This window comes from Armigeres subalbatus, chromosome 3, assembly GCF_024139115.2.
Source record: "Armigeres subalbatus isolate Guangzhou_Male chromosome 3, GZ_Asu_2, whole genome shotgun sequence".
NCBI classification, from domain to species: Eukaryota; Metazoa; Arthropoda; class Insecta; order Diptera; family Culicidae; genus Armigeres; species Armigeres subalbatus.
In genome coordinates this window covers 378,051,206-378,078,522 of record NC_085141.1, presented here as the reverse complement: position 1 = coordinate 378,078,522, position 27,317 = coordinate 378,051,206, and the positions used below count along the sequence as shown (strand labels likewise).

Sequence of the window (27,317 nt, the reverse complement as noted above, 5' to 3'; positions counted from 1 at the left end):
CAAAAATAAGGGTATGCGATAACACACTTTTTCCCTACGGAACGAAACGAAACGAAATTTAAAATGTCTACGATGATTCGAAGCGGTACGAAACGAAACATAGATTTACTTTCGAAACTTCGAAACGATACGAAATCAAGGTCCATTTAATTCGAAATTTTACAAAACGAAATTTTAATTTTTTTTTCCGCGGAATTTTCATTAAATTGGTTTTACAATATGTACACAATTCTGATTTCATTTTTTCAAAGTCAAATAACTTCTTATTTGTAACATTCGATATCGAATCGTTGGAACAAATGATGCCATACAAAAATATTTTCACGGTTACTTTGATAGTCTTTTCGAACAATTTTCCAAGAGTTTCTGATCTATATCTCAATATTGACTGTATTACATCTCTTCAAAACGTCATGGATCTCAGATCATTTCAAAACCGAACGACTTTGACCTATCCAATGATCCAACTTATGAATGATGTTAGATATGGTATCCCAGTGAGTCCATTTATCTTATATGACTTCATTCATCACTTGTATTAGCCATTGCAGGCCTTTATGATTGGCTAAAGTATTCTGGAAGTCGTATTGTTTTATGTAATCATCCAAGTCCGTTATATATCTCTTGTAGATATCTTGATCTTAACTCAAGATCATTTTGGAGGACCTTGGACATTTTCTTCTTCTTCTTTTGCTATGGTTCTACATTCCAACTGGAACATGGCCGGCTTTTCAACTTCGTATTCTATTAGCATTTCCTCAGTTATTAATTGAAAGCTTTTCTATGTGAGACAAGTACAAAGGGGACGCTAAGCCCAGGGAATGAGTTTGCATGGTGCGCACATGATTTTTGAACTAGGTTGGGTACATATCGATGTTGAGGACATTGCAAAAAGCCTTGGTTGTCCTGTAGATACTTTGGATTGAACTTGGGAACGTTTTGGAATACATTGAACATCATTGAGAAAACTGGATTTAAATGATGCGCATGTGCCTAGTGGACTGGATTGGGTATATGTTTGCCTTGGTTGATTTGGTAGATACCGTGAGCTGAATTCGAGAACGTTTTGGAGAACCTTGAGCATCTCGTATTCCAGAAAACTGATCACTGTCTCAACGATCAAGATGACTAAACTTGATTGAGTGTTCAGATTTATTAAACAATATGGCTTACGATCCAAATATTTCAGATTCATCTGCAAGCTGTCAGAAGCAAAATCTTTCCAAGGTTGTGGATGTCTTGGTCGTCAGGGTAAGGTAAAACTTGACCTCCTGGGTATCGGACATCCTAATGAACAGTTTTGCTGAAGAAACTGGGGACCTAGCTCTCTTCGGTGATTTTTCACAGCCAATCTCAACCACTGGGCATATATGACCCATCCATCCCGAAAGGGTTAAGGAGGTCAAATATTTTCAAATTTATTGTTATGTTATCAACGGATGCCACCTTATCATAGGAAACGTCCATAAATTATGTCACGCTTTTAGTGAGAGGGAGAGGGTTTCTAAAAGTGTGACTGCTCATATCAATTTATGAGAAATTTCATACAAAAAGTGAGACAATGAATGGAGGAGGGATTGAAAATGGTTAATTTTTCAACATCATTTATGGACGTTCCCTTGATGCACTCCTTACTTGCCAGGGACATCAACTAGTCAACATTGATGACCAATATACATTTCCTATATCTTTTCACTAACCCTTGTCTCCCACTAGTATGTTCACGTGGTTTATGGACAGTCCCTTAGCATTAAAAAATGTTAGAACCTGAAAATCTCACATTTTACCAGCAAAAAATCATTTCTACTAAAATTTTAGCTAAAAAAAATCGTCTAAGAAAATTATTCCGATTTTGTCACTTAAACTCACGGACCGTGTTGATAAAAACGGAACATATCTGTACCGCATATGCTTACTCAAAAATGCCAAAGGGTCGTTATGCCCCGGAGGTGCATATTACCCCAGTTTCCTCTTACTATCACTTTATTGGAACATATGCAGGTTAAAGACGCATTCTTCCGCTCTGCGAGGCAGAATTTTTCACTTCGCGTTCTCCCGGACTAACTGGCGTGACCAGCAGCAGAACGTTAGATCGCACACTGATTAAACAAATTTTTGCTCTGCGAGGCAAAAAAATCCGCATTCTCCCAGACTAGTTAGCGTAATGATCGTGCAACACGATCGATCGTACACTGATTAAACTAATTTCTGCTCTACGATGCAGAATTTTTCATTTCACTTTCTCCGGGACTAGCTGACGTGACTCGGTCTGCAAACTCGGTCATTTGGCCGAATATTTCATATGGCCGAAAATATCATTAGGCCGAACGGAATATGACCGTAATTGTAGTTGAACGGGTCATATCCAAATGGCCAAAAACTAACTTATTTCTCATTTATCTTATTTCTCATTTCACAATTCTCGCTTCTCATTTCCCACTGTGTAAAACAAGAAGAGGGAAATGGGAAGTACGAAGTGAATAGGGATAAATGAGAAGTGACAATTGGGAATGAGAATTGGGCAGAAAGAAGTCTCACCTATTTCTTCTCTTCCTAACCTGTTTCTTATTAGCTATCACTAATCTTTCCTTAATTCTCACTTTTTTATTTATTTATTCATGGATCCTGTACACCTCTGGTGGTGCAAAGGGCCGACTTGAAAGATCTCCATCCTAAGCATTGCCCGGCTATCGCTTTAACCTGTTGCCAGGTTAGATTTCGGTCGACTTCTTTTATTTATTCATTGAGAATTCGCCGCCATGAGCCTTTGAATCTGCCTCTGCTGCGATGTCCCGCTATGTTCCAGTCTAATGCTTGTTTACAGATTTCGTTTCCGCCCCTACGTAGAGTGTGGCCGACCCAGCCCCACTTCCTATCCCGAATTTCTGTTGCTATCGGCCTCTGGTGACAACGACGATGGAGCTCGTTGTTTGAGATCCAGTTGTGAGGCCACCAGGCCCGAATTATATACCGCAGGCATCTGTTAATGAACACCTGCAGCCGTTGAGTGTTCTCCACTGATACACACCATGTTTCGCTAGCGTATAACAGCACAGATTTCACGTTAGAGTTGAAAATTCGTATTTTAGTGCGTTCACTTATCTGCCTGTTTTTCCAGATATTTCTTAAACTCGCAAAGGCAGCCCTTGCTTTCTTGATCCGTGCGCCTATGTCGATCTTGGTACCGCCGTCTGACGCCATTTGGCTACCAAGATATTGGAAGCTTTCAACATTCTCCACTGGTTGCCCGGCTACTGTAAAACTGGAAGGGGTCACCGTGTTCACATCCAACGATTTGGTTTTGTTGACGTTGATGACTAAACCTGCCGAGGAAAGGCGCTCGACAAGGTCGTTGAGCTTATTCTGCATATCAGAGCGCCGTTGCGCGAGGAGTGCAACGTCATCCGCCAATTCGAAGTCGTTTAGGTGCTCCATGGTTATAGGCTGCCATAACAGCCCGCGGTTTGGTAATTCTCACTTTGCACTTTGAAGAGTGTGAAGTGAAAAATAAGAAGTGTGATGTTTAACGTCTCACTTGTTACTTCCTACTTACCATTCTCACTTCTCACAAAATGTGGAACTCGAAGTTATTAGCTACACATTTTCTTGAAATTATAATTCTATTTTAAATCGTGTACTACTGGCATGGTCCTTAATTCTCTTGTTTCACACTTCGCACATGGCACAATACCTACTCCAGTAGTTTCTTCAGAATGTGAGCAGTTCCAGATTCGCTAGAAGAAGTTGTGTATCTACGTCCGATGTTGCATGTTTTTTGCTAAGTTCCAATAAACGGTGGCAATAGAAATTAATTACAGAAAATCTAAAATGTAGAAAATTAATGTGAAAATCTTTTAAACAAATAATTTGCCGTTGATCAGTGGTATAAACATGGGCAAATTATTGACAGTTGGGAAACAATTACATCATCGAAGGCTACTTCGATTATACCTATAAAGTATGTACACAGCATCTGTCATAGCTGAATCACTCCTTATCAAATTCATGTCTAACGTAAAAAGCTGGATATGACTTACTTGTTATTCGGCCTTGTGGCTTTTGACTAAATGCCTTTCGGCCAAACGACCTTTCCCCACTATACGCCATTTGTGACTTTCATGTACAGGAAGACGTTGAAAGCACTATCGGCAAGGCTTAGCGGACTTAGAGCCGACTTTGAGTTCAACTACTACGATGCAAACTCGTTTCTGTTAGACAAGATGGCCTCAATGAATGCTGTTGGCGGAATTGCTAGTTTCTCATTTGGAACCTAAAACCAGGCATGATTGGAAAAAATTTCGTCTATGTACTAAGAATAAGGCATGGTAGAGGATCTGCTTGAATTTCTCAATCGTCGGATTCAGATACGGTAATCTTTACCGTCGAAAGGGAATTCACGGATAGCACATCTGTTCCGTTGTTATAAAGATGTGTATTTCCAAGAGAGATTTTTCCGGCGCAGTCATTCTCTTTGTCGCAACTTCCATTCACATTGCAAGAGAATGTTCTTCGAAGTAAAACTGTAGAAAATGCAGGACAAGGATTACAATGGAATCTATCAACGGAAATAAAACTCACGGATCCGGAGTTCTTCCACTTTATTGAAAGGTTGACCTGGTTTTGGGAAATAGCAGAGAAACGCCTCTGACGTGTAGTACGGCGATTTTCAAGAAATAAGGATTTTGTAGGGAAGTATTTCGATTTTATGACTAAATATTTTTAGTCAAGTCGTATGCAAATGGTAAGTAAAGAAGCAATCGAGAAATTCTATCTAATTCTATCCACATCATTCTTATGTTAAGGAGTCAATTACCACTACCAAGGTCAAAATGAAGTTTGATTCATCTTGCAAATCGTCGACAAGCATCTCGCCTAATGAGGCGCTGTTTACGTAGTCCATCCTATGCAGGTGATTCCAACGGATGGTGGTTGCAGGCGTTGAAAAATTGTTTCGACAAATTTGAGTCAACAAACAAGACACACATCTATCTACAGGTTCCGCCCGCAGAAAGAAGTTGCGTCACACGATCTACTAACGGCGACCTTTGGCACGAAATCAGCACCGTTCCTGACGGCGCCGGAGATTTAGTGGTAAGCGTTATAAGCAATTCCAGTCGGCGCCGTTCACATTTTCTAAGACGAAAATGTCTGGTCACGTCTTCCCTCGGATAGGAAGTAAAGCCGTAGGTCCCGGCCAGTGTGTTGATGCTTCATGGGTGTGAGATGTAGGGTCCAGGTGGAGTCGTGTTACTGGCGTCTGTAGATGTTTTCGGGAGGAAATAGGCCGATGGAACATAAAAAACAATAAAAAAAGAGCCGTTCCTGGTTATTCGTTAGAAGTTAGCAGACAACGAACAAAAGCGATATCCATTGTCTGCGAAGGACATCGATAACATGGATGATGCAATTCCCTGAGTAGCCAACGTGGAGCTTGCAATCAAGCTACGATATTAGTTTGATTTTTTGCCACTAAGTGAAGAATATCGATTGAGGAAATAAGCATCAAGCCAAAAAAAAGTTTTTTATCCGTTGCATTTACTATTCAGGAGTTTATTTTGTTTTGCATTATGTACAAAAGTATCTGGATTGCTTAAATGCTTAAAATTGTTTTTTTTTCAAATCACCGATAACCTAATTCTGCGTGGTAGCTCGAAACCGGAAAAGCATTATCTGAATTTGTTCTGAGTTTCTACTATTTGAAGCTGTTTCACGCTGAACGACAATTTTACTTTCTTAATTATAAAATAATTTTTGACCACTATGCGGTAGAAATGGCGCCTGGAAGGTGGATCATCGCTGCCAACGTTGTTTTCGAGAAACACAATTTGAAATTGAGCAGTGACCCATAAAACTAGGTGGACACCTTCACGTGGTGTGTTACGGGGTAAGATCTACCACGGTTACATTGCCAGCTACAGGCAAATCCTGACCCAACGAATACCTTCCTCATTATCCAACTCCGTGGTACTTATGAGGGTGTCGCTAAGTCGGTGGCCTCTCGTTAAGTAAGTACCACATCAACACTTCTTTCCTCTCCCTAGTTACGGTAAAGATGGGCGTGGCCAGGAGTAGTAATCCTCATGCTTTTGTTATTTTTGTTTAAGACTGGAATCAAGGACCACTCCCCTTCTTGATTTCTGATAGCATTCTAGATAAGGATCTTAAAAGTAAAACATAAGTACCACTAGTGTCCAATCTACGAATTACACCGTATCAATGCTAATGCTTATGCTAACACAATTTGAGATTGAACAGCAGAGGAGTGAATTACAGTCCACCAGAGCCCTTATCCGAAACTGGCATAAACTATTTTGGTCCGGCCTACATCAAGGCAGGGCAAGCTGCGATAGTTGCAATTTTTGTATGTATGACTATGGAAGCTATTCGTCAGGGGCGCATACGGGCGTACGAGTACTAAGACGTTTCTTCACCCGGCGTGGAAGATGTACCGATATTTACTCGGACAACAGAACACACTTCTTGGGAGTAAAGATAGAATAGGAGAACTGCTCAAATTCCCATGAGATCAAACGCATCTTGACACAGTTAAAAACGAATGTTGCCGAGAAGTTGGCTTATTATTCCCCCTGGTGCACCTTATTTCGATGGTTTATGGGAGTCGACTGTAAGATCAATACTGCTCTGACTCAAAATCCGAACATGACACATATTCCAAACATTAGCGCTTTTGCACTTTTAAGCTGAAAGTATCATCGGTTTATTTATATTAATATTACAAACGAATTCAAGATCCATTCAAGAAAGGTTGAAATAGTTGTTTAAATGCGAGTGTTAGGAATGTGAGTCATGTATTGTCAGATTTTCTGGATATGATACACTGCGCGGCGTTTGTAATGTTCCCAAATGTGAACTTGCACAACACTTCACGCGGCGAATGCCTGTCGAAAGGTACGGCCGCGCCAAACGATACTCCGCAATGCTATTCACCCATAAGAATCAAGTAGACGGGGTGCGGAAAACGCGGCGGTGCCTTTCCCGAAGGGTACGCCTCGTGTAATTTTGAGAAAATCAGGCAATACCTGATTTGAGTCAAAGTAATATATCATTTGCGGTATTTTGGACTGACTTTTGCAGAAGATGATCGCACTTTTAGTCCAAGGATGGCTGATTTCTCAACTTCGTATGTCGATCCCTGACGATCTCATAGACTTCCATTAACATCCGCACACTCCCTCCCGTTGGCAGCTGGTTTAACATTAGCAGCTGGATTTGTGGAAGAGGTGGAGGACAAAATGTTTGTCTCAGTTGCGAGACTGGAACAACATTTAACCTTTCCCGTCAAAAATTCGATTCGAGTCAACGATTCTTCAATTTATCTAGGGTCAAGTTTCGCAAAGAATCCATATTTTTTGACGCCTCTAATTTTTATTAAAATAGAACAAACAAAAAATCGAAGAAGTGCTGTTTGGCCTGAATTTTGCTCGATTTTGAACGAACATTGGGTGAGTTTTTCAGGCCGTCTCACGTGCAGCACCTTTTTGATTTTTTTTCAATTTAGATTTTTAAAATAGTTGGAGGCTTGAGACAATAAAACAAAATACAATTTTTGACAGGAAAGGTCAATTGAAGGTAGAGATATATCGGAAGGAAAATTTTGTATCGTTGTTGGGAAATTTATACGACGATAAAATAAAAGAACATTCTCAAAAATGTCTTTTGGAAATTTGAAAGAACTCTCTGTTGAATTCAGTAGAATTTCCCAAGGGAATTCTGAAGAATTTTTCTTGAAAATTCGGAATTTTTTAAAACTTTATTTGAGATTTTTGGAACTTGGAACTTGCCGATTCGTACCGCTGCACTAAGGAGTATTTCAGCCCAAATCCTGGCCAAAAGTCAAAAACAATATTGTTAGATATCTCCATATTATTTTTCGTTTTTGTACTCTCAAATAGTAATACTAACTTGCCCTGGGATTTTTGGATCAATATTGATTACTTGTGAGCAATGCTGGCTGCCAAAACTTCACCATAATTTACATGCTAGTTTTATCGCAATTGACCATGAAAAAATGATCATGTTTTATCGTGTTTTTCTGGATTTTTATTGATTTTTAAGATGAAAATCAATATAGGTACCAATAATGAGGGTATGTAAAATCCTTTCCAAGCATGATTCGATCTAAAATTGTTTTTAATGATCCATAATGATGATATTAATTGCTAGCTTTTTTTTTACCTTTTTTACAATAATATGTTTTACAAAATCAAACTTTTGATTAGATTCCAAACCCGATCAAGCAACAAAATTGTCAGCTTTGGAAAGATTGGAGTTTCCTCAATAAGTTCCATGAAAAACATTTCACGCATCCTTACTCAATCGTGAGTTGTTTTTATTTGAATATAGTGAAGTTTTCTAGCGACAAAGCTCATTAAATGGTTCGCTTTCAAAGAAGAGCTGGACTTTGATGAAAAGCATACGCATTTTTCAGATGTAACAGGTTGTCAAGAAATAAAGCGTGTGAAGTGCAACGAATATATCTGATCCGCTCCATTCATTGTAATATCAATACATTATCCTTTAACATTATCCGATGACAAATTTATATAGTCGAAGTGAACAAACAAAGCACATCTTCGGAAATCTTAGTAAGTAATAATTAAAGAATGAAAATTAACATAAAAATCATACTCAATGGCAGAGGCAAAGGAGGACACCACTTGTTGCAAGTACGCTGTAGTTCCCAAAGACAGCGTTCTTACGCCTAGTGGTGCTCTACCTAATAACAACAACTGACGCCGCCGGTGGTCATACTTCACTACTAGTATATAAAGTATACAAAAAGTACAAAAACAAAAAAAAACGCTTTGCTGTTAATTGAATGCACTTTCAGCCGACAAAATGATTAGCATAGTTTTGGCCATGCTTTTACACTGCGTACTCCTATGTGCGCTGCTGCATAAATTCGCTTTCGGCGTCGCTACTGAACATTCTTAGTTTTGTTCAAGTAGCTCAAGGCTGCACGCATATCTGTCAAGATACAAGTAGAATACAATGAAATAGTTCAAGCTCGTCGTTTAGATTTGCAAGAAGATTTTACTGAACAAGATTTCCAAACGGAACCATTGCTTTGAAAAACGTTTCAAATTGACAACTAAAATAATATTCAAACCATCCACACCGTACACCCTTAAGTTTGAGATACTTCTTTCCACACTGGTTACTGCGATTGCACTTGCGGCGGAAATGCCTGCGCTTCCATGGCCTACTGCCGCCGTGAGATCAGTTGAATGAAGTGTGTGCACTTTGAATGGGTCCGATTTGCCTACCCATGGGGCCTGCCCAATGATCCGGTCACACGGACCTAACCTACAAAAGTAAATGCGCCGTCATCCACGGCCACAGTAACTAGGGGTGAACCCCGTCAATAAAGTGGTGACACCTTTTCGCGCCTCGTTTGTTTGATGTTTTTTTTTCGCTCTCTCGAAGCGACCGGTGACCGTGATCTGTCGTCACGACCAGAGCACGCACATTCCGACCGCATTGTTCCTATTGTTCGGGGTGATTGGGAATCTGGTGACTGCCGGAACCTTGGATTTGGACAATTGAACACACCGTCACAGGTTGTTCCATCGGTTGGACCTTCAAGAAAATCATTTCCTTGTATTCAATGGGTCTTTGCGGTCATTGTGTTCAATAAATTGGATCAATGGGTTGCACCAAAATATACCTACTTCTGTTTCCCGAAACTCGTTCAGGTTTCATGAATGGAGAATATGTCTTCTATGTGTACGTACCTGTAAATAAAAGACAAAATAAAATGATTAATCATTTGAATTTGATTCTACCATGAAAAGAAACCAAACTCCGCAGTGAGATTGTATTCTTTTATTTTTCAAGCGCTCAAAAGATGCTTATTTCATAAACTAGATAGATTTATATTAACAAAGACGAATGGTGTAAATGGAATTTACTTCCTGACTTGTGGATCAAAAACAATGTTGGATGAGACAGATTCATATGAAAAATTAACTGCATGGGAACGGTTTTGTTAGAAAAGGTTGTCATTGCGAATTCAGATTACTATACATACGTAGCTTCCGATGTGTTGTTAACCGATGTGTGATTTTTGATTTTTCATTGCAAATGTTTGTACTGATGAAATGCCAACAATAAAGCTACACTGTGTGCATAGTATATCTTTTTTATAGCCTTCATGGGAACAAATTCTGTACACCATCTCTATGCAAGAACCGTAGAAATAAAATCAGACAAAATTAGTTGAACAAAATTCAGGAAACAAATAATAAACAGTCGTCTATGAAAAGACAAAGAAATCCGGAAAATGGTTTAAGAAATTGAAACCGAGCCAGTTTGTGACGGTAATTCGATGATCGCCATCATTAGCATAAATTGCCTATCGCGTCACGGCTCTGCGCGTAGCTGTGCCGCCGGGAAGCAAACCCCATACCGAACGCACGAAGCTGTGCGAGTTGCTTCCGATTATAGCAATTTCTTGATTTCTAATCTTCAGTCGCTGTGGGAACTGTAGGGAGAATATACGTAAACGTGGGTGAGTTTGTGGGAAGTGTGCGGTCGGTGATTGTGCCACGTAAAATGCGCACAAGCTCCAATTAGCGTTGATTCAAATTCCCGTCATATGTGTTTGTCTATGTGTGTTAATCTAAAAATTCATTAAGAGATCGATCAGTGGTGGATGCGTCTGTAACTAATTACGGATTTGCGAGTGCAGCTGCTGCTGGGTTTTTGATATCGATCGCAATGAATTGTGTTACTTCGAGCTATATGTGATTAAGGGGCTTTGTTCATATGATGTGATAAGAATCAACGCAGAATGGAATGTGGAGTTAATTTCGATATTCAAGGATTAGCAGGTCATAATTTGAGCTTAGAGTAAGGCTATAGATAAGTAATGAACTGCACTTAAAAAAATTCAGCTCAATACACATGTGGCGCAATAAATCAATGACAACGAAGCTTATCGATTATGATAAAAAAAATGACCTCAAAATCATGGATTCCAGACAATCCTATATTCTATATCCAAAGATAAATCCAGCGTGCTGGCACAGAAAACTTTGGCGGTTTCGGAATTCGTAACACACCTTCAACGTGATGGAATCGGTAAAACCACGAAAACTTTTATTTCCGTTTGACCCGGTTTCTTCGACACTCACTCTGATGTCGCAACAAATACCTAGAACGCTTGACGTGGTTAAAGGAATCCTAATCTGCGACCATGGCAAATGCTGAGTAAAGCGTACCATTACATAAATCCAAAAATGTGACTTTATCGTTATCAAACAAGCTATCCTTGCTGCTTTAAAGTATACTATATGAGATGCAATCGACATTTTCATCGAATTTGAGCTAATATGCTCTGTATTAGACTTCGAATTTGAGATAATTGAACAAATTTGAAAATGTTTGCATAGCTCATAAAACTTATGTTTCCACATTAAACTCCCTCTTGAAACTTCATTTGGGTGAATATTTGCACTTCCAGCTGACATTTGAAGGCTATTACAGCTGCGACCATTCGCCACCAAGTTAATGGTAAACAAATAACTTAACTATGTTTGATGAACAGATAAACAATTTCCTTCTAAATTTTATTATTTTTATTCGATTGTATGACAAACACCAGAAAACCAACCACCGGAATGACAATCGCCAGAAAACCGCTTGCCAGAGAGTACCATTCCCCAGAAAACCATTCGCCAGAATTTTTAATTTCCTTTTCCTTAGAGATTGAAGGAAGGCATTGTCTAGAAATGTGCCTTATACCAGGCAAACACAAACATGAAAAGAAGGTAATACGTCATTTACCTTTAAATATCATAGTGAACTCGTGATGGAAATACAATTGAAAAAAAAATGCAAATTCGAGAAAACAAGTAATCTAAACGTCAGGGTCAATATCCTCAACTATACTGACCCCACAATCATGATGGGTCACACACTAATATGAATCATTTCCATTTGACAAACGTGACTAATTATTGTTACAAGTGGGGTCAGTGTACTAAAATTCAGAATTCTTATTTCACATCTTAAGGAAACGATTATATAATTAAGATGTTCTTTGGAGGGAGAGTTTTTTTAAATAGGGCTTTCATTTATTTCAATCAAAGAAATTGAATTTAGATCGTGATGGTAATTCTAGGAGCATTAAGTAAGAGCTCATGTTTATGTACAGTTTTTAAAATACTGTGACAACTAAAGTGCACCACAAATGTAGGATTTACGTATATTTATTGAACGGCTACTCAGTCTTACAATTTCACAACGTGTTTCTTATTTACCTGGCGTTTAGACACGGGAATTGTGTGAATTAACATAATGTACTTAAGGTCACTCCTGACGGAATCCAAGATTAAAAGTGCTCGCGTTTTCGGGGGCACACCACTCGATACGGAAGCAACGCACACCTGTCATTTTTATTATTTCACGCATGCTGCAACGCAGCAGAGCTAAATAAACAAAATGACAGTTAGGTGCCCAGAAGGTGTTTCGAAAACGCGAGCATTTTTAATCTTGGATTCCGTCAGAGTGACCTTAAGGAATCAAGTTTCGAAGTGCTCGCGTTTTCGGAGGCACACCACTCGATACGGAAGCAACGCACAAATGTCATTTTTATTAGGTACTAGTCGACCCGGCAGACGTTGTCCTGCATAGCAGGCGAAAATGCGCGTAGTGAAGTGCCCATGCGAAATTTTCATACGATTCTTAATCTTAGTTTTTCACGATTTACTCAACCCTAATCGGGATTTTAGCATGAGGAAATAACATATAAACCCGTCAGAAACGAAAATGATCATAATTGCTGAAGAAATGAAGAAAATCTATCCAGCCATTTTCGAGTTATGCGGATACGAACACAGACCATTTAATTTTTATTATATAGAAGATGGGATGAGTCGGATTGGCAACATTATAAAATACTTAGAAATGAGTACTCATACTCAATTAGGAATGCAAAGGCTGAGTATACTCAGAGGAAAATAGACCAGAATACAGGAAATAGTAAGCAACTGTGGAAAACGTTAGAAACATTATGGAAAAATAGGGAAAAGTCTGCGAACTGTATTAGCTTTGATGGGACAAACACGGAAGATAGTAAAAAAATTTGTGAAAACTTCAATACCTACTTCATTGATAGCGTTCATGATATTCATAACAGTATTGAAGATGTTTTGATAATTCATAATTCATAATCAGCAATAATGATGTGCAATTACCTGTAAATTGGAGTGGATTTCGTCAAATAACGTTAGACACGCTAATGCGTGCAATTGATAAAATAAGTAGTTCGTCGGTTTTGTTTCTGGCTGGCGACACGCATCTCAAAAGGCTACGAAAACTGCAGAATAAATTTATGAGAAGCATTTTGAATTGCAATAGGTATACTCCAATCAACATTATGTTGGATGCACTACAATGGCAAACAGTCAAACAACGAATTACATTTAATGTGCTGGTGCTAATTTTTAAACTAAAGAATAACCTCATGCCAGAATATTTAACAAACATTATTGTTAGAGGACGAAATTTACATCAGTATAGTATAGTACTGTTGAATAATATATATTTTAATTAAGAGAAGAAATCTTTCAACGAAAATGATCAAAATTATTTTCTGGGGAATCTTACATTCTGGGCAATAGTTTTCTGGGAAATGGTGCATTCTGGCAAATGGATTTCTGGGGAAAGGTACATTCTGGGATTTTGGTTTCTGGGAAACGGTACCTTCTGGTAAATGCCTTCTGGCGATTATTATACAATCCTTTATTCAACAATAAAGTATGTTTGCTCTTCAAATCTTCTATAGAAACATCTCCTGAATAATTATTTACACTTTTATCTAACATATTGCAGTTGCGACAGAGCGAATAACACACGAATAACTTTACTATGTTTTTTTTGGTCGAAAACACAATTTTTATCCCAATTATCTTCATCCGCCAAGAAAATATATTTTCCCTTCAAATACCCTACAGAAACATTCCTTGAGTAAATATGTACACTCTTATCTGTCATTTAAAGGCAATTCCACCTGCACATGTCCGTGATCAAGCTAAGGATAAATAAATGACTTTATTATATTCGTTGAACTTTTTTTTCTAAATTCATTCATGTTCCGTTTCGATTCCTTCTGAAATATCCTTTGAGTATATTCATGCTTCTGACTGCCACCTGAATAGCATGTCAGCTTAAACCGTCTTTGACTTAGTTAGTAGATAAATAAACAATGGAAAAAAAATCAAAATTGATTAAATCAAATTTTATTTACAGAGTGTTCTGATAACTCACACTCCACTCCATTTTGTTATATATTTCTCTTAATTTATATTTATGATCCCCTTTCTATAGAAATAGAAACACTGTTCATTGATACTTAAACCCATTTCGTGGTCCTTAGCAACTTAATAAGCAACTCCTAGTTTCTCGTGGCGCAGGCCGGGATACGAACAACCTTAGGGAAGATCGAGTAACCAACCCCAATGGGAACTATGGTCGTATGCTGACCGATTGTCAGGGAGGGGCTCTTAGCAAAACTGTGCATACTGTGCTGCATTTTGTCAGCATCGAGAAGGCAACCTCTTCAACGCGATGTAGGTAGCGCAACCCTGGTAATGTAGCCTACCGAAGATTCTACAGTTTCAGCGGCAACAGACCGGGCAACGCATAAAGGACAACGATTGGAACGAGAACTTTGAACACGTGTTGGGCTTCTGGCTCGTGAGTTGCAGAAGGTCAGTGTGAGCTAATGTCATCTAGTTTGTTTGGACCAAAGTACCGGTACCGGTAATGTCAAACCAATGTTGGTGATGAAACCTAAACATGCACTACAACATGATGGACAATAAACGGCCAAGCTAAGCTTTTAGAAGCATATTTTGGCGAAATAATTTTAATGGTTACAGCGCCACTAGCGTATTAGTACTAGACGCCTTTACTGGGAATACCTTCGGAAAATGCTTCCGAAATTCTTATGAAATTCTTTTGGGTTTTTAGGAACTCGTTCAAGGAAAATTAATTGGAATTTACATGAGAATCTGTACAGAGATTCTACGGGGAGTTGTTCTATATTTCTAAAAGAAAACATTCAGAATATCCACGGAAAGATCCTATTGAGTTTCTGATGTGTATACTTTGGGGTCTCCAGTAGCCTTGCGAGCAAAGGCGTAGGATTGCCAATCCGGAGATGGCGAATTTGATTCTCGGAAACTCGGGTGGGAAACATTCTCGACACCCTGGGCATATAGTGCATCCATTGTATTTGCCACACAAGATACATATTCATCCGATTGTGGGCATAGAAAAGCTTTAAAATAAACTGAGGAAATGCTAATAGAATACTAAGTTGCAAAACAGGCCAAGTTCCAGTTTGAATATAGATCCATCGAAGAAGAAGAAGTACACAGCAAATAGTTTTAAAAATTCAAAGACGTGTAAAATTGCAGCTTATCCCAACAAACGAAAAAAACATTAGATATTCAATTAAATTTTACAGAATTTTACAAACAAGCACAGTTTAAATTTGTTTTGATTTAAGAGGACAGTGAGATCGATTGAATGTTACGTTTATTTGCATGCTCCAAATATGTGCATGAAAATACATTTACTTTGAAATTTACACAGAAAATGGTGAATGGTAAAAGGGATGCTTTAACATTGACTTTAACGTTTCATCACTAAACGGATAGTTTGGAATAGTCAACTTTAAAACAACGGAAAAATGCTCGAAATTTTTTGGATTTATTCAGAGATTTTTTCTATTGCTGACAAGAAATTCTTAGGAAAATCCATTGTCCAAAAGCGACAGACGGACGAACTGGTTATTTAGCCGAAAAAGCCGTATAGCCGAAATAGATTTTTCACAGAATGTGCCATTTGGCCGAAAATGTCATTTGGTTCAACGGGTCTTACGGTTAAATGTCAATGACTGAACGGGTAATATGGTCAACATGGTCACTCGTTTGGCTTAATGGCCTTTTTGTCAATTGACCATTAAACAAAATTCCGTAGCCTCTCTATTTTTAAGTCGATACTGGTGTTTAGACCAAAAGACATGTTGCCAAGTACCATTGAGCAAAATTAAACGTTTAACGGAAACTGTTATCAGGTAAAAACTGGTTTGACCGAAAACGTAGTTAAGCCGAAATCGACGTACAGTCAAAAAGAACATTTGGCCAGACTAACAAGTTATTTGACTGAAAATGCCATTCGGCCGAAAAAGTCGTTTGACCGAATAGATCATCTGACCAAAAATGCCTTTCTGTAAGAATTGTCATTTGGCTGAAAGAGCCATTTGGCCCAAAAATGTCTCCAACCTTCTTTAAAAAGTGTCGCTCGGCTAAATTGATCATTTTACCAAAATGATGTTTAGGCGAATAAGTCATTTGACAGAAAATGCCGTTTGACCGAAAGGGTTGTTTTGCAGGAAGGACATTTTCAGGATAAATGACCATTCTTACCAAACGGCATTTTCGTCAAATGATCTCTTCGGTTCAGTGCTGATAAATGTCGCCTCATTCACTTGAATGCTGAAACGCAAATCTAGTTAGTCATTTTTTGTCCCTGTCGTCTTTCATGTCGTCTTAATTGAATAGTGCTCTAGTCAATTGACTGTTTTTGTTCTGTCAATTCAAGATCAGGTAATTCGATTGACAGGCGGTCGGAAAAATAGAAAATCGCAGGGAAATTTTTTTTTCCGATTTTATATTTATAACTGATGTCGAATTGATGTTTGTGCCATTTGATGCAAATGTCGTCCCGAAAATTGGTTTTACAGCATGTTTTCAAACTGACAGGATATGTTCTAATAGTCAATCGAATGAAAGCGTTTGCTGCTGTGGATTGAATAGGCGGGAGCGGCCAAATTACCAGTTCGGCTGAATGTCCATTGCGGCTCTATGTCGCTTTCGGTCAAACTATATTTTTGGTCAAACTAGTTTCGTTCAATTCGGTTTAATGGGATTTGGTTATATTACTTTTAGCTTAAAGGCCAGTATCGACTTGGAAAGTAGAGAGGTTATGAAATTTCGTTCAATGGTCGTTTGACAAAAAGGCCTTTTCGCCGTAAATGTCATTAGGCCAAACGGATGGATATTTTTTACTTAATTACAAGTGGCCCATTCTGTCAAACGACTGTTTCAACCAAACAGCATTTTCGGGCTGATGCCCCATCTGGCCAAACGATCTGTTAGGGCAAACGACTTTTTCGGCCAAATTTCCCAAGAATTTATTATGTACAATAAACTAGTCGTACGATAACTGCAACATGTTTTCATTTTAGTTAGCGAATGCCGTTCGATAACTGCAACGCATTCTAGACGTCAAAAGATTGTCAGACGACGTCAGATGCAATAGAAATTAACCTGATTGTGCAGCGTAATGTAGCTATCATCGACTTTGACATCGTTATGAAGTTCAGCGGTCCAATATTTCCAAAACTGATGTAACTATCGAATTGCAGTAAAATGTCTTTCAGTTATCGAACGTCTACTGTGCAAAGAATGTCCCGTAGAAATCCAATAATTTCGTTGAAATCCAAAGATTATTTTTTTATTGAAATCTATGTTTTGATTTTTAATCAATCCTCCGCGGAAATCCTATAAAAGTTTCCGTCAAAATTTCGGAGATTTTTTTCGTGAATATTTCGGAGAGTTCTGCTTCAAAACTTTTTAGAGTCTCCCGTGGTAATTTTTAAACATCTACTTTTTTATCGTTGGCCAAACTAGCCTTCTTAATTATTCTAGGCTGAGAAAGCCAATGTTAAAACACCAATTCTACCAGCCGCACTCTCCTACAATTATGACGAATTGTTTGTCTAAATTTCGAAGGATGCTCAACAGAAACTCAACAGGAACTATCTGTAAATTCTCGAAGATTTTCCTGTAGAAGTTAAGAACAACTTCTCGTGGAAATTCTGAAGTTTCTCATGTAAATTGCGACGAAGCTTATGCTGAAAATCTAAACAATTTTATTTGGGAGTTTCAAAAAGCTTCTTTTGGTAATTTAGGAAAACAATTATAGAGAAGTTTGGGAAAGTTGAATAGATTTTTCATGCGAAATTCAAAAGATTCTTCCTTTGAAAATGAAAAAAATCTTAAAGAAATTGTACGGCCGAGTTGCCGAATAATATGCAATTAATTGCTTAAAGAAACGTAATAAACAAATCGCCACGCCGCTGCCGGCTAAAATGGCTTTCGGCGTAACGCGTAACGAAAACCCCGCCGCCGCCGACCAAAATCTTGACAAACGCCGCCGCCGACGAATATCGGACCGGCACACACCTTTATGTTTATTGCTGATATTGATTCAGTTACAGAAAATTTGTACTTTTTTACAATGGAAAATTTTGATTTCTCTATTGAAAGTTCGTTTTTATAGGGTAACGGTACCAATAGTGGAGGTATTAGTAGATCCACAGAAGAAAATATTTTTTAAAAATTGATCATTATGGAAAAATTACTGCTTTAATATCTTAGTCAATGAATAAACTTATAAATTTGCTAACAGAAATGAGATAGATGTCATTTAACATCAACAATTACCAAATATTGCTTGCACCACTATGGGTACACTGTTCCTTTAGTGGCGGTAAAAATTAATTTTGGTTCCCATAGTGGTGCTATCCATTGGTTTCTTATGAGTCTCGCCACTATTGGTACAGTTGCACCACTATAGGTGCAAGGGAGTCAATTTTGTTAAGGAAAATCATTGTTTTCAATAGTTTTTCAAGCGAAATCTTAAGATAAGTTGCATTTAACATGATATTTAAAGCACGACGCACCAACTGAAACCATCGTAAAGTGTATAAATATGATAAATCTCATTAAAACCTCACTTTCAGACTACCTCCACTATTGGTGCTACCTCCACTAAGGGTACGGTTACCCTAATTGCAATTTTTTCTTATTTTATTTATTTTTTTGGGGTTTTTATTTTAATCTTTAGTGCAGCATATCACCCAGTTGCACAGCAATACTGTCACACAGTTCAGATGTCTAAGGGTATGCGATAACACACTTTTTCCTAACGAAACGAAATTTAAAATATCTATGTTGATTCGGATCGGAACGAAACGAAATATAGATTCACTTTCGAGACTTCGAAACGATACGAAATCAAAGTTCATTTAATTCAAAAAATTTCGAAACGAAACGAAAATTTAATTTTTTTCCGCGGAATTTTTATTAAATTGATTTTACATTATGTAGGTACGCAATTCTGATTTCACTTGTTCGCAGTCAAATAACTGTTTGCTACCAATAGAGTTATAATAACAGAAGAGGCAGTCGGTGATAAATCATCGCATTCTCGCCGCATATACCTTTGGCGATTGTGCCGTTTTCAAAGGAATTCATCGTGAAGCGTATGCTCCCGAATATGATCAGTTTTATACCAGTTTTACTTCAGTAAGTGTAAAAAAATATAGAAATTGTGAGATTTTCCATATAAGGATTCAAATTTCGTTTAAAATCTTAGTTCACTTAACAATAATGTAATTATGCTGAAGCATACTTCATATTGTCTTGTCGGCGTGGTTTTATAGTATTGAGCTAAGTCAAAATTAGAAAATGAATGCTTAAATTTATTTTTTCTATTTAGTGGGATACTCAATTATGTATCCACATCTGCCAGGCGCATACACAGATAGAGAATTGAAATTTGAAAAGGGCGTAACAGCCAAAACTTATTCCTTCTTATTATTCGTCTACATATATATAGCATACATTTGCTCACTAGAAGAATCCTGTGCACCTTTCTAAAATGCACAAAGATATGTACTTCAGATTGAATTTCACAGACCAGAAACGATTTTTTTTTTCGAAATACCGCATATGCTTACAGATGTCTCCATGAAATTGAGCTAATTTTCCAGGAGATTTGTTTCCACTACACTACATGAGCCTTGAAAGCAGCTTTAACCACATTTTCTCGCCAATCCACTTACCGTTTCCATGTAACAATCAGTTCTTTCAGCATTACATAGCATATTTTGATCCAATTATGGAAAATATTGATGAACGCAAGTGACATTTCATGCAAGGGAAGAGGACCCGAGCATAGCTTGAGATCAAATCGATAACCTGTTCTAATGTTTAGGAGTGCTGATTCTGATAATTTAGGTTGATATCCTTTTGGTCGTTTTAACGGTTAAAATAACAAAATCTACAGCAAAACAAAATCTGATTTTGATGTTTGTTTGTGATAACGAAATAAGTAATTAGGTGGATCAGTTCATATAATTTAAAATAAACAACAAAATGAAATCAAAATAAGTTATCAATCAAGGAAATTTTTTTTTTCTATTTATTTTTGTTTTCTATTTATCCTCAATATAATGTTACACTTTGCTCAGGGTTTATTAAAAATTAATGACGTGACTTGCGTTAAAGGCTTTCTCATTTTTTTAAATTTTACTTTGGATTGAAACGTCTTTTTAAACAACATGTTCTTAAACGTGCCCATTGGCAGTATAATTGAACCAAAACATTTTTTTTTCATTTTTTCATAATCCCCGAGGTCATATTTAAGGAATCCCCTTTTTTCCTTTTAGCCAGTCTAGCTACATGGTCATTGTAGATCGTTAAGATCTATGCGACTGTAATAAAACTCATTATTCGACAACTGTGGATACGCAGAAGTGCTTACGATCATAAATATCAAAGCATTTCACCTTAACATTGCTTCATTTCCTTGATAATCGTAGTGATATCTGTAAAGTTTTTATTACTAAACCGTGTTCAAAAACATAGTGAAAGTAGTTTCAATGCTTCAGTACCCTGCACCATTTCACTTGTTCTGTTCAATCACGAAGTGGTAACTGTGGTTATGGTTCTCATGCTCATTATCAAGACTTTTTCCCGGTTGATGGCGTACGGGAAGGTGTCATAGCATCATTTATGTGGTTAGTCCAGAAAATAAAGTTAATGTTGTTCCACTACTTTTCAGCTGTGGGAGTTAACTCGAATGTATTTCACTAAACCCTTTCCTTGAATGCGAAAGCCGTCACGTTTCCCATCGTAATAAATGATTTTTGCGATGTTTGTAAACAACGTAATTGCTCCGCATTTTATGTTGATGCCGATCCAGTGCTCTTAATTTACTCCACATGCATGATACCAATTCGCTACGGCACTACTAACCTACAACGAACTGCACTGCTAATAATTCGAATTCGAAAGCACATACTATATGCGCAGCAATAGCAACTCCCCACAATCCACATATAGGGAACGAGAGCGGAAGCTAATAATCGGGGAACGTGAGTATTTTTTTATAGGGTGGAGCTCCTGGGGCGGACGAGGCTAATTACACGACCGTATCCTCCACACCATCTCCACCACCCAAACGGACGACCGGTTTCAAACTAAAACGTAAAGTTAACTCGTTCTCACCCGGTTCCATACCGTCGTCGTCATTACGCCACGATGCCAAAAGAGTGCTAATTCCCTGGCAAATGATGGAATTTCTTTCCGATTTTACTTTCATCCATCACGAAAGCAGCTGTGTGCCGAAATGAAGGATATGGATGATTCCGAAACCATGCATTACGGCTGTACATTACTGCGTCTATTCGTCAGAAAGCGCAAGAACCCGTGCCGGAAAAATGATATATCTCCCCGCCCCGTAGATATCGGTACATGATGTGTGAAGAGCACTGCTCTGTCAGAGGAAGTCACGTGTTTGGAGCAGACTTCACGCGCGGAATATTTACTATTCCCAGGTCAATTTAGCGAAAGATCTATCCTAGCATTTGCGCTCTGACGTTGACTTGATGGTAATCGTGCAGAATGATGAGTATGGTGGGAGTTATCAGGGTTCAAACGCAGGACCGTAAACACTAAAAATGTGGATTTTGCCTTATTCTTGTAAAAAAACTTCCGGATATTCCGGACTTAACATCTATCCGGCTCAACAGCATTCGTTTCGATGGAAGTTATCGTGTTAGTCAGAAACATGATCATGCGGTGTGCGGTTCAACACTGTCGTGAGCGATGGCTTCCACTCCAATCGTAGCGATTCTCTGATTGAATGCATCCGGTTTTTGCGGTGGAATCATCCATACTGAACATTAAGATGAAAGTAAACGCGGCCTAGGTGGAATTTACCACAGATGGAACATAAATCATGCGCGCGGGTGAAATGTGAAATGGATCTTTGCGTTCTTCTTCGTAAGGAACGCTTCAACATGCCAACACGTCAAGGGTCATGCAACTTGGTTTGCTTTGCTTACCCAGAACCAGAAGGCGACCTGCGAGGTGAGTTTGTGTTTACGGTTTTGTTTTTTGACACCATGTTGCCATTGTTATCATCAAGCACCGACGACCGTTAGATGGTTGCGTGGTCGCACACGTGTGAAGTTTGATACCGCCCGGCCCAAACGATTTATGGTTCGAGAGGTGGCGTGGTCCGATTTAGGTCGAAGAAGGCCGTGTTTGTTTTATTTGTTTGCGACGGTCGTTGATGACATCGCCATTGAAGTGATGGGACGCGGTGTTTTGCAAGCGTTGATTTTTGTTGTTGTTGGTGGTGGTGTTGTTGATGATGCGATTACCATCATTGTTGTGTAGCAGTTGGTGCGGTATTAATGAAGCAGAAGTGCGAATGTAAATAAAAACAAAATAAAAGCAAAATGTTAATTCGGCTTTACGATTGTCGTCGGTCTATAACAGTGGTGCTCAGCATTTTGGGCGTTTTTTCCTTGGATTGCTTGTCACAAATTGCGAAGCGATATAAGGAAAAACAAACGCCCTAAGTGCTGAGCACCACTGGTCTATAACAAACGATTTTGAAAGACTTTTGTTTAGAATGTGTTGTGATTGTTAATAGCAAATATTGTTGTTATTGTAGCATAGAATGTAGTTTCCTTCAAATATTCTTCACAATGTTTCTAAGTTGTTTTACACAGATATGCAAAACAACGTATCACTCAATCATGTGTGTTTCCTGTGTTGTTTTGGTAGAAGATGATGTCCCATTAGGCTCTCACCATAATGAAAAAACCTTTACGATATTCCCTCGTATTGAGATATAACAAAACTAGGTCCTAATTTATGATATTCAACATACTGGGATTTATTTTACATTAACATGAATCTGTTTGAGGTTAAACACACTTTGGTACATACTGATAATGATCCACGTGGCTCATCCAGCATTCACTCAAACACTGCAATTACCAACCCCTGCAGAAAGCGTGGGACGGCAACTTTGCCCCGATATATCTCAGGTGTTTTTGGTCCAATGGTCATGATTCTTTCCAGTTACAATCTGTAGGATATTAGGACTTCGTTAGCGACAACAGATTGGAAATCCATATATTGGTCGCCGAAAACCAGTCGGAATGTTCCGTTCCACGTTTTTTGCAGGACACACATTGTATTGCTTGCAAGTCGTACCGCACTGCTTGTATGAAAGCCGTCCGAATTGAAACAATACAACATTTTATGCCGAATGAAAATTAACATGATTAACGTTCTAAAAAATCAGCTTGTTAAAAAAAAATGCAAAAAACTAAATAAATAATTTTCTTACCCCGAAAAGACAGGACTGGGAATTGGATAAGTTGATAAGAATATTATCACTGAGGGGAAACGAAGTTGGATCGCGGCGCAAGTGCGCTAGCCAGGCTAAAAACCGCAATCTAAACTGATAAATAATAATAAGTAATGGCAATTTATCAAATTTCATAATCTTAGAGTTTAAGAATCAGGAATTTATTTAGGGATTTAGATTTGGCATTTTTGGTCAGTCCTACTCAACCCTAGCAGCACAATCCACACAAGTTTGGTTGCAGCAGCTCAAATGTGACTTAATTTGATTGCTTATGAATCACAGACAGTTTTCGGCAACATGTGTAGTAGCTCGGAGAAGTATGACGGAGTAGATGACCGAAAGTTATCATTTGAAAATCAACAGATTGAAAGCACCCTAGCGAAGGTGCGAACAAATATGAAGCGACAATATGTGAAAGGGAGGCATAGATACCATCTAGTGAATAGCACACAATGGAAGCGCGAATCTTCTTGCTTATCGTCCTGGTTGTGGGTGACTTGGTTGGTGGCATGGAAATCACTTTGTCTAGACAAGCCTGCCATAGCCGGTAAACAAATCAATCATAATCACGATCGTAAAATCTGTTTCAAATTAGGAATTTAGGATTTTTATAAGCTTCAAATTCGTGATTTTTTAGGGTTATAAGTTTATTACATAGAATTTAGGAATTTGTGAATTCTCCTGGAATCCTAAAGGAACTATACCAAGAGATCTTAGAGAGTTTCTCCAGAAATTCCTTCTGCAGTTCTTCCAAGAATATCTCAGAATATCTCCTGAAGTTCCACTAGAAATACCTCTTGCAGATTCGCCAAAGTTCGTCCAGAAACTTCTTCTGTAGTTCTTATTATAATTTGTTTCATTTTTTCCAGAAATTCTTCCAAAAATCTCCTGGAGTTAACCAAGGAATTCGCCTTGAGGAGCGCACAGTGATTCCTCCTGGAGTTCTTCTACAAATGTCTAATGAAACTCCTTCAAGAACATCGTCACCTAAAGATTGTTGAGAGTTCCTTCAGAAAATCTTTCTGGAACTCCTCCAGTGATTCCTTCTTTGTTTACTTCTGAAATTTCTCCTCGAGACCCTGTAGGAATGTCTCCTGAAGCTCTCCTGCGAATTCATCCACGAGACATTTTTTAATCTGCCGCAGAAGTTGCTCCAGGACCTTTTCCTGTAGTTGATTCAGTTGCTGCGTATGAATTCATCCTTATCTGTTATTTTTTGATAGAATATTTACTAGACACGAATGGCAACTACTAAATTATATTTATTTATTTAGTTAATTATTGTATACATTCAACTTACCAACATTGGTTTTATTGAATTACTTAAAACTACACCCGATTCTGTTTGTACATGCAAAGTTGCTCCATTTTGCATGATTTCTCGAGAAATCATAAAACTTTTTTTACACGGATTCTCGAATTAAAAAAACGACAGGAACACCGTTTTCCAACAGAGGTCGTACAGACTGAACACTTAACACCTAGACAACGGACAGGACACGTAACAGCCAGTGAACCGGTGGAGAATTTTTCGATCACGAAAAATTTTCTCCTTACCAGGGCGGGAATCGAAGCTACGCTCCATAACCCATGCGTCTAGACGATTGACGTCGCTAACCACACGGCCACGAAGCCAACAACTGAACTGAAAACTTTTTTTACACGGAACGCATCCCCGTGTGAAAAAAAAAATCGGGTATATATCAACAGATGTTATTTATATCTGAAGTTGTTGTAAGTTTAATATTTAGAAATTCGTCGGATTTTTTGGGAAATTCTTCGGAACTCTAGCGAAAGAATTTCTTCTATGAATATACACGAGAGACTTTTCGAAATTCTCACGACTTTGTCTTAAGAATTTCAATTAAATTTTTTGAATTTTTGTGGAAATTCTTTGTAATTTTCACTGGAAGTTTTTCGAATTTTCACAAGAAAATCCATATTTAACGTTACAAAGATTCGCCGTTTCCCATAAATTCATCCTCAATTCCCCCAGAGAATCATCCTTAATTCCACCAGGAATTCATCTTGAATTCCCCACAGGGATTCTTCCTCAACTCCTCACATGAATTCATCCTGAATTCCTCCAGGAATTCATCCTGAATTCCCCCAGGAATTCATCCTGGAATTCTGCAGGAATGTAGCTTGAATTCCTCCAGGAACTAATTCTGAATTCAGAATGAATTGAATTCAGAATGAATTGAATTCAGAATGAATTCCTGGAGGAATTCAAAATGAATCCCTGGGGGAATTCAGAATCAATCCCTGGGTGAATTCAGAAATAATCCCTGGAGGAATTCAGAATAACTTCCTAGGGGAACTCAAAATGAATTCCTGGGGAAATTCGAAATTAATTCCTGAGGAAATTCAGAATGAATTTCTGGGGGAATTCAGGATGAATTCCTGGGGGAATTCAGAATGAATTCCTGGGAGAATTCAGGATGAATTCTTTGGCGAATTCTAGGCGAATTCAGGATAAATTCCTGTGGGAATTCAGGATAGATTCCTGTGGGAATTCAGGATGAATTCCTGGGAGAATTCAGGATGAATTCCTGGTGGAATTCAGGATGTATTCCTGGGGGAATCAGGATGAAATCCTGGGGGAAGTCAGGATGAATTCCTGGGGGAATTCAGGATGAATTCCTGGGGGAATTCAGGATGAATTCCTGGGGGAATTCAGGATAAATTCCTGGGGGATCTCAGAATGAATTCCTGGGGGAAGTCAGGATGAATTTCTGGGAGAATTCAGGATGAATTCCTGGGGGAATTCAGGATGAATTCATTCTGAATTCCCCCAGGAATTAATTCTGAATTTCCTTAGAAATTATTTCTGAATTCCCCCCGGGAATTCATTTTGAATACCCCCAGGAATTCATTCTCCTTTCCCCCAGAAATTCATCCCTTATTCCACCAGGGATACATTCTGAATTCCCCACTGGAATTCATCCTCAACTCCCCACACGAATTCATTCTGAATTCCCCCCAGGAATTCATACTGAATTCCCCTCAGGAATTCATTCTGAATTCCCCCAGGAATTCATTCTGAATTCCCCCAAGAAATTATTCTGAATTCCCCCAGTAATTCATTCTGAATTCCCCAGGAATTCATTCAGAATTCCCCCGGGAATTCATTCTGAATTCCCCCAGGAATTCATTCTGAATTCCCCCAGGAATTCATTCTGAATTCCCCCAGGAATTCATTCTGAATTCCCCCAAGAAATTATTCTGAATTCCCCCAGTAATTCATTCTGAATTCCCCCAGGAATTCATTCTGAATTCCCCCAAGAAATCATTCTGAATTCCCCCAAGAAATTATTCTGAATTCCCCCAGTAATTCATTCTGAATTCCCCCAGTAATCCATTCTGAATTCCCCCAGGAATTCATTCTGAATTCCCCCAGGAATTCATTCTGAATTCCCCCAGGAATTCATTCTGAATTCCCCCAGGAATTCATTCTGAATTCTCCCAGGAATTCATTCTGAATTCCCCCAAGAAATTATTCTGAATTCCCCCAGGAATTCATTCTGAATTCCCCCAGGAATTCATTCTGAATTCCCCCAGGAATTCATTCTGAATTCCCCCAGGAATTCATTCTGAATTCCCCCAGGAATTCATTCTGAATACCCCCAGGAATTCATTCTGAATTCTCCCAGGAATTCATTCTGAATTCTCCCAGGAATTCATTCTGAATTCTCCCAGGAATTCATTCTGAATTCCCCCAGGAATTCATTCTGAATTCCCCCAGGAGTTAATTCTGAATTCCC

At 38.4% G+C, this 27,317-nt stretch overlaps 1 protein-coding gene across 6 annotated transcripts in view; it reads right to left on the bottom strand.

The window, feature by feature from the left end:
- The window catches only part of LOC134226601 (SH3 and multiple ankyrin repeat domains protein 1), a 425,678-nt gene that overhangs the window by 215,410 nt on the left and 182,951 nt on the right, over window positions 1-27,317 (bottom strand). For 5 of the 6 annotated variants that reach the window (XM_062707471.1, XM_062707474.1, XM_062707476.1 and 2 more), the window contains one exon: window positions 22,232-22,249. The exons of the other annotated variant lie outside the window; for it this stretch is intronic. In XM_062707471.1, coding sequence (XP_062563455.1) covers window positions 22,232-22,249 — 18 coding nt within the window. The remainder of the gene's footprint in view (window positions 1-22,231; window positions 22,250-27,317) is intronic. 6 annotated transcript variants of the gene reach the window in all.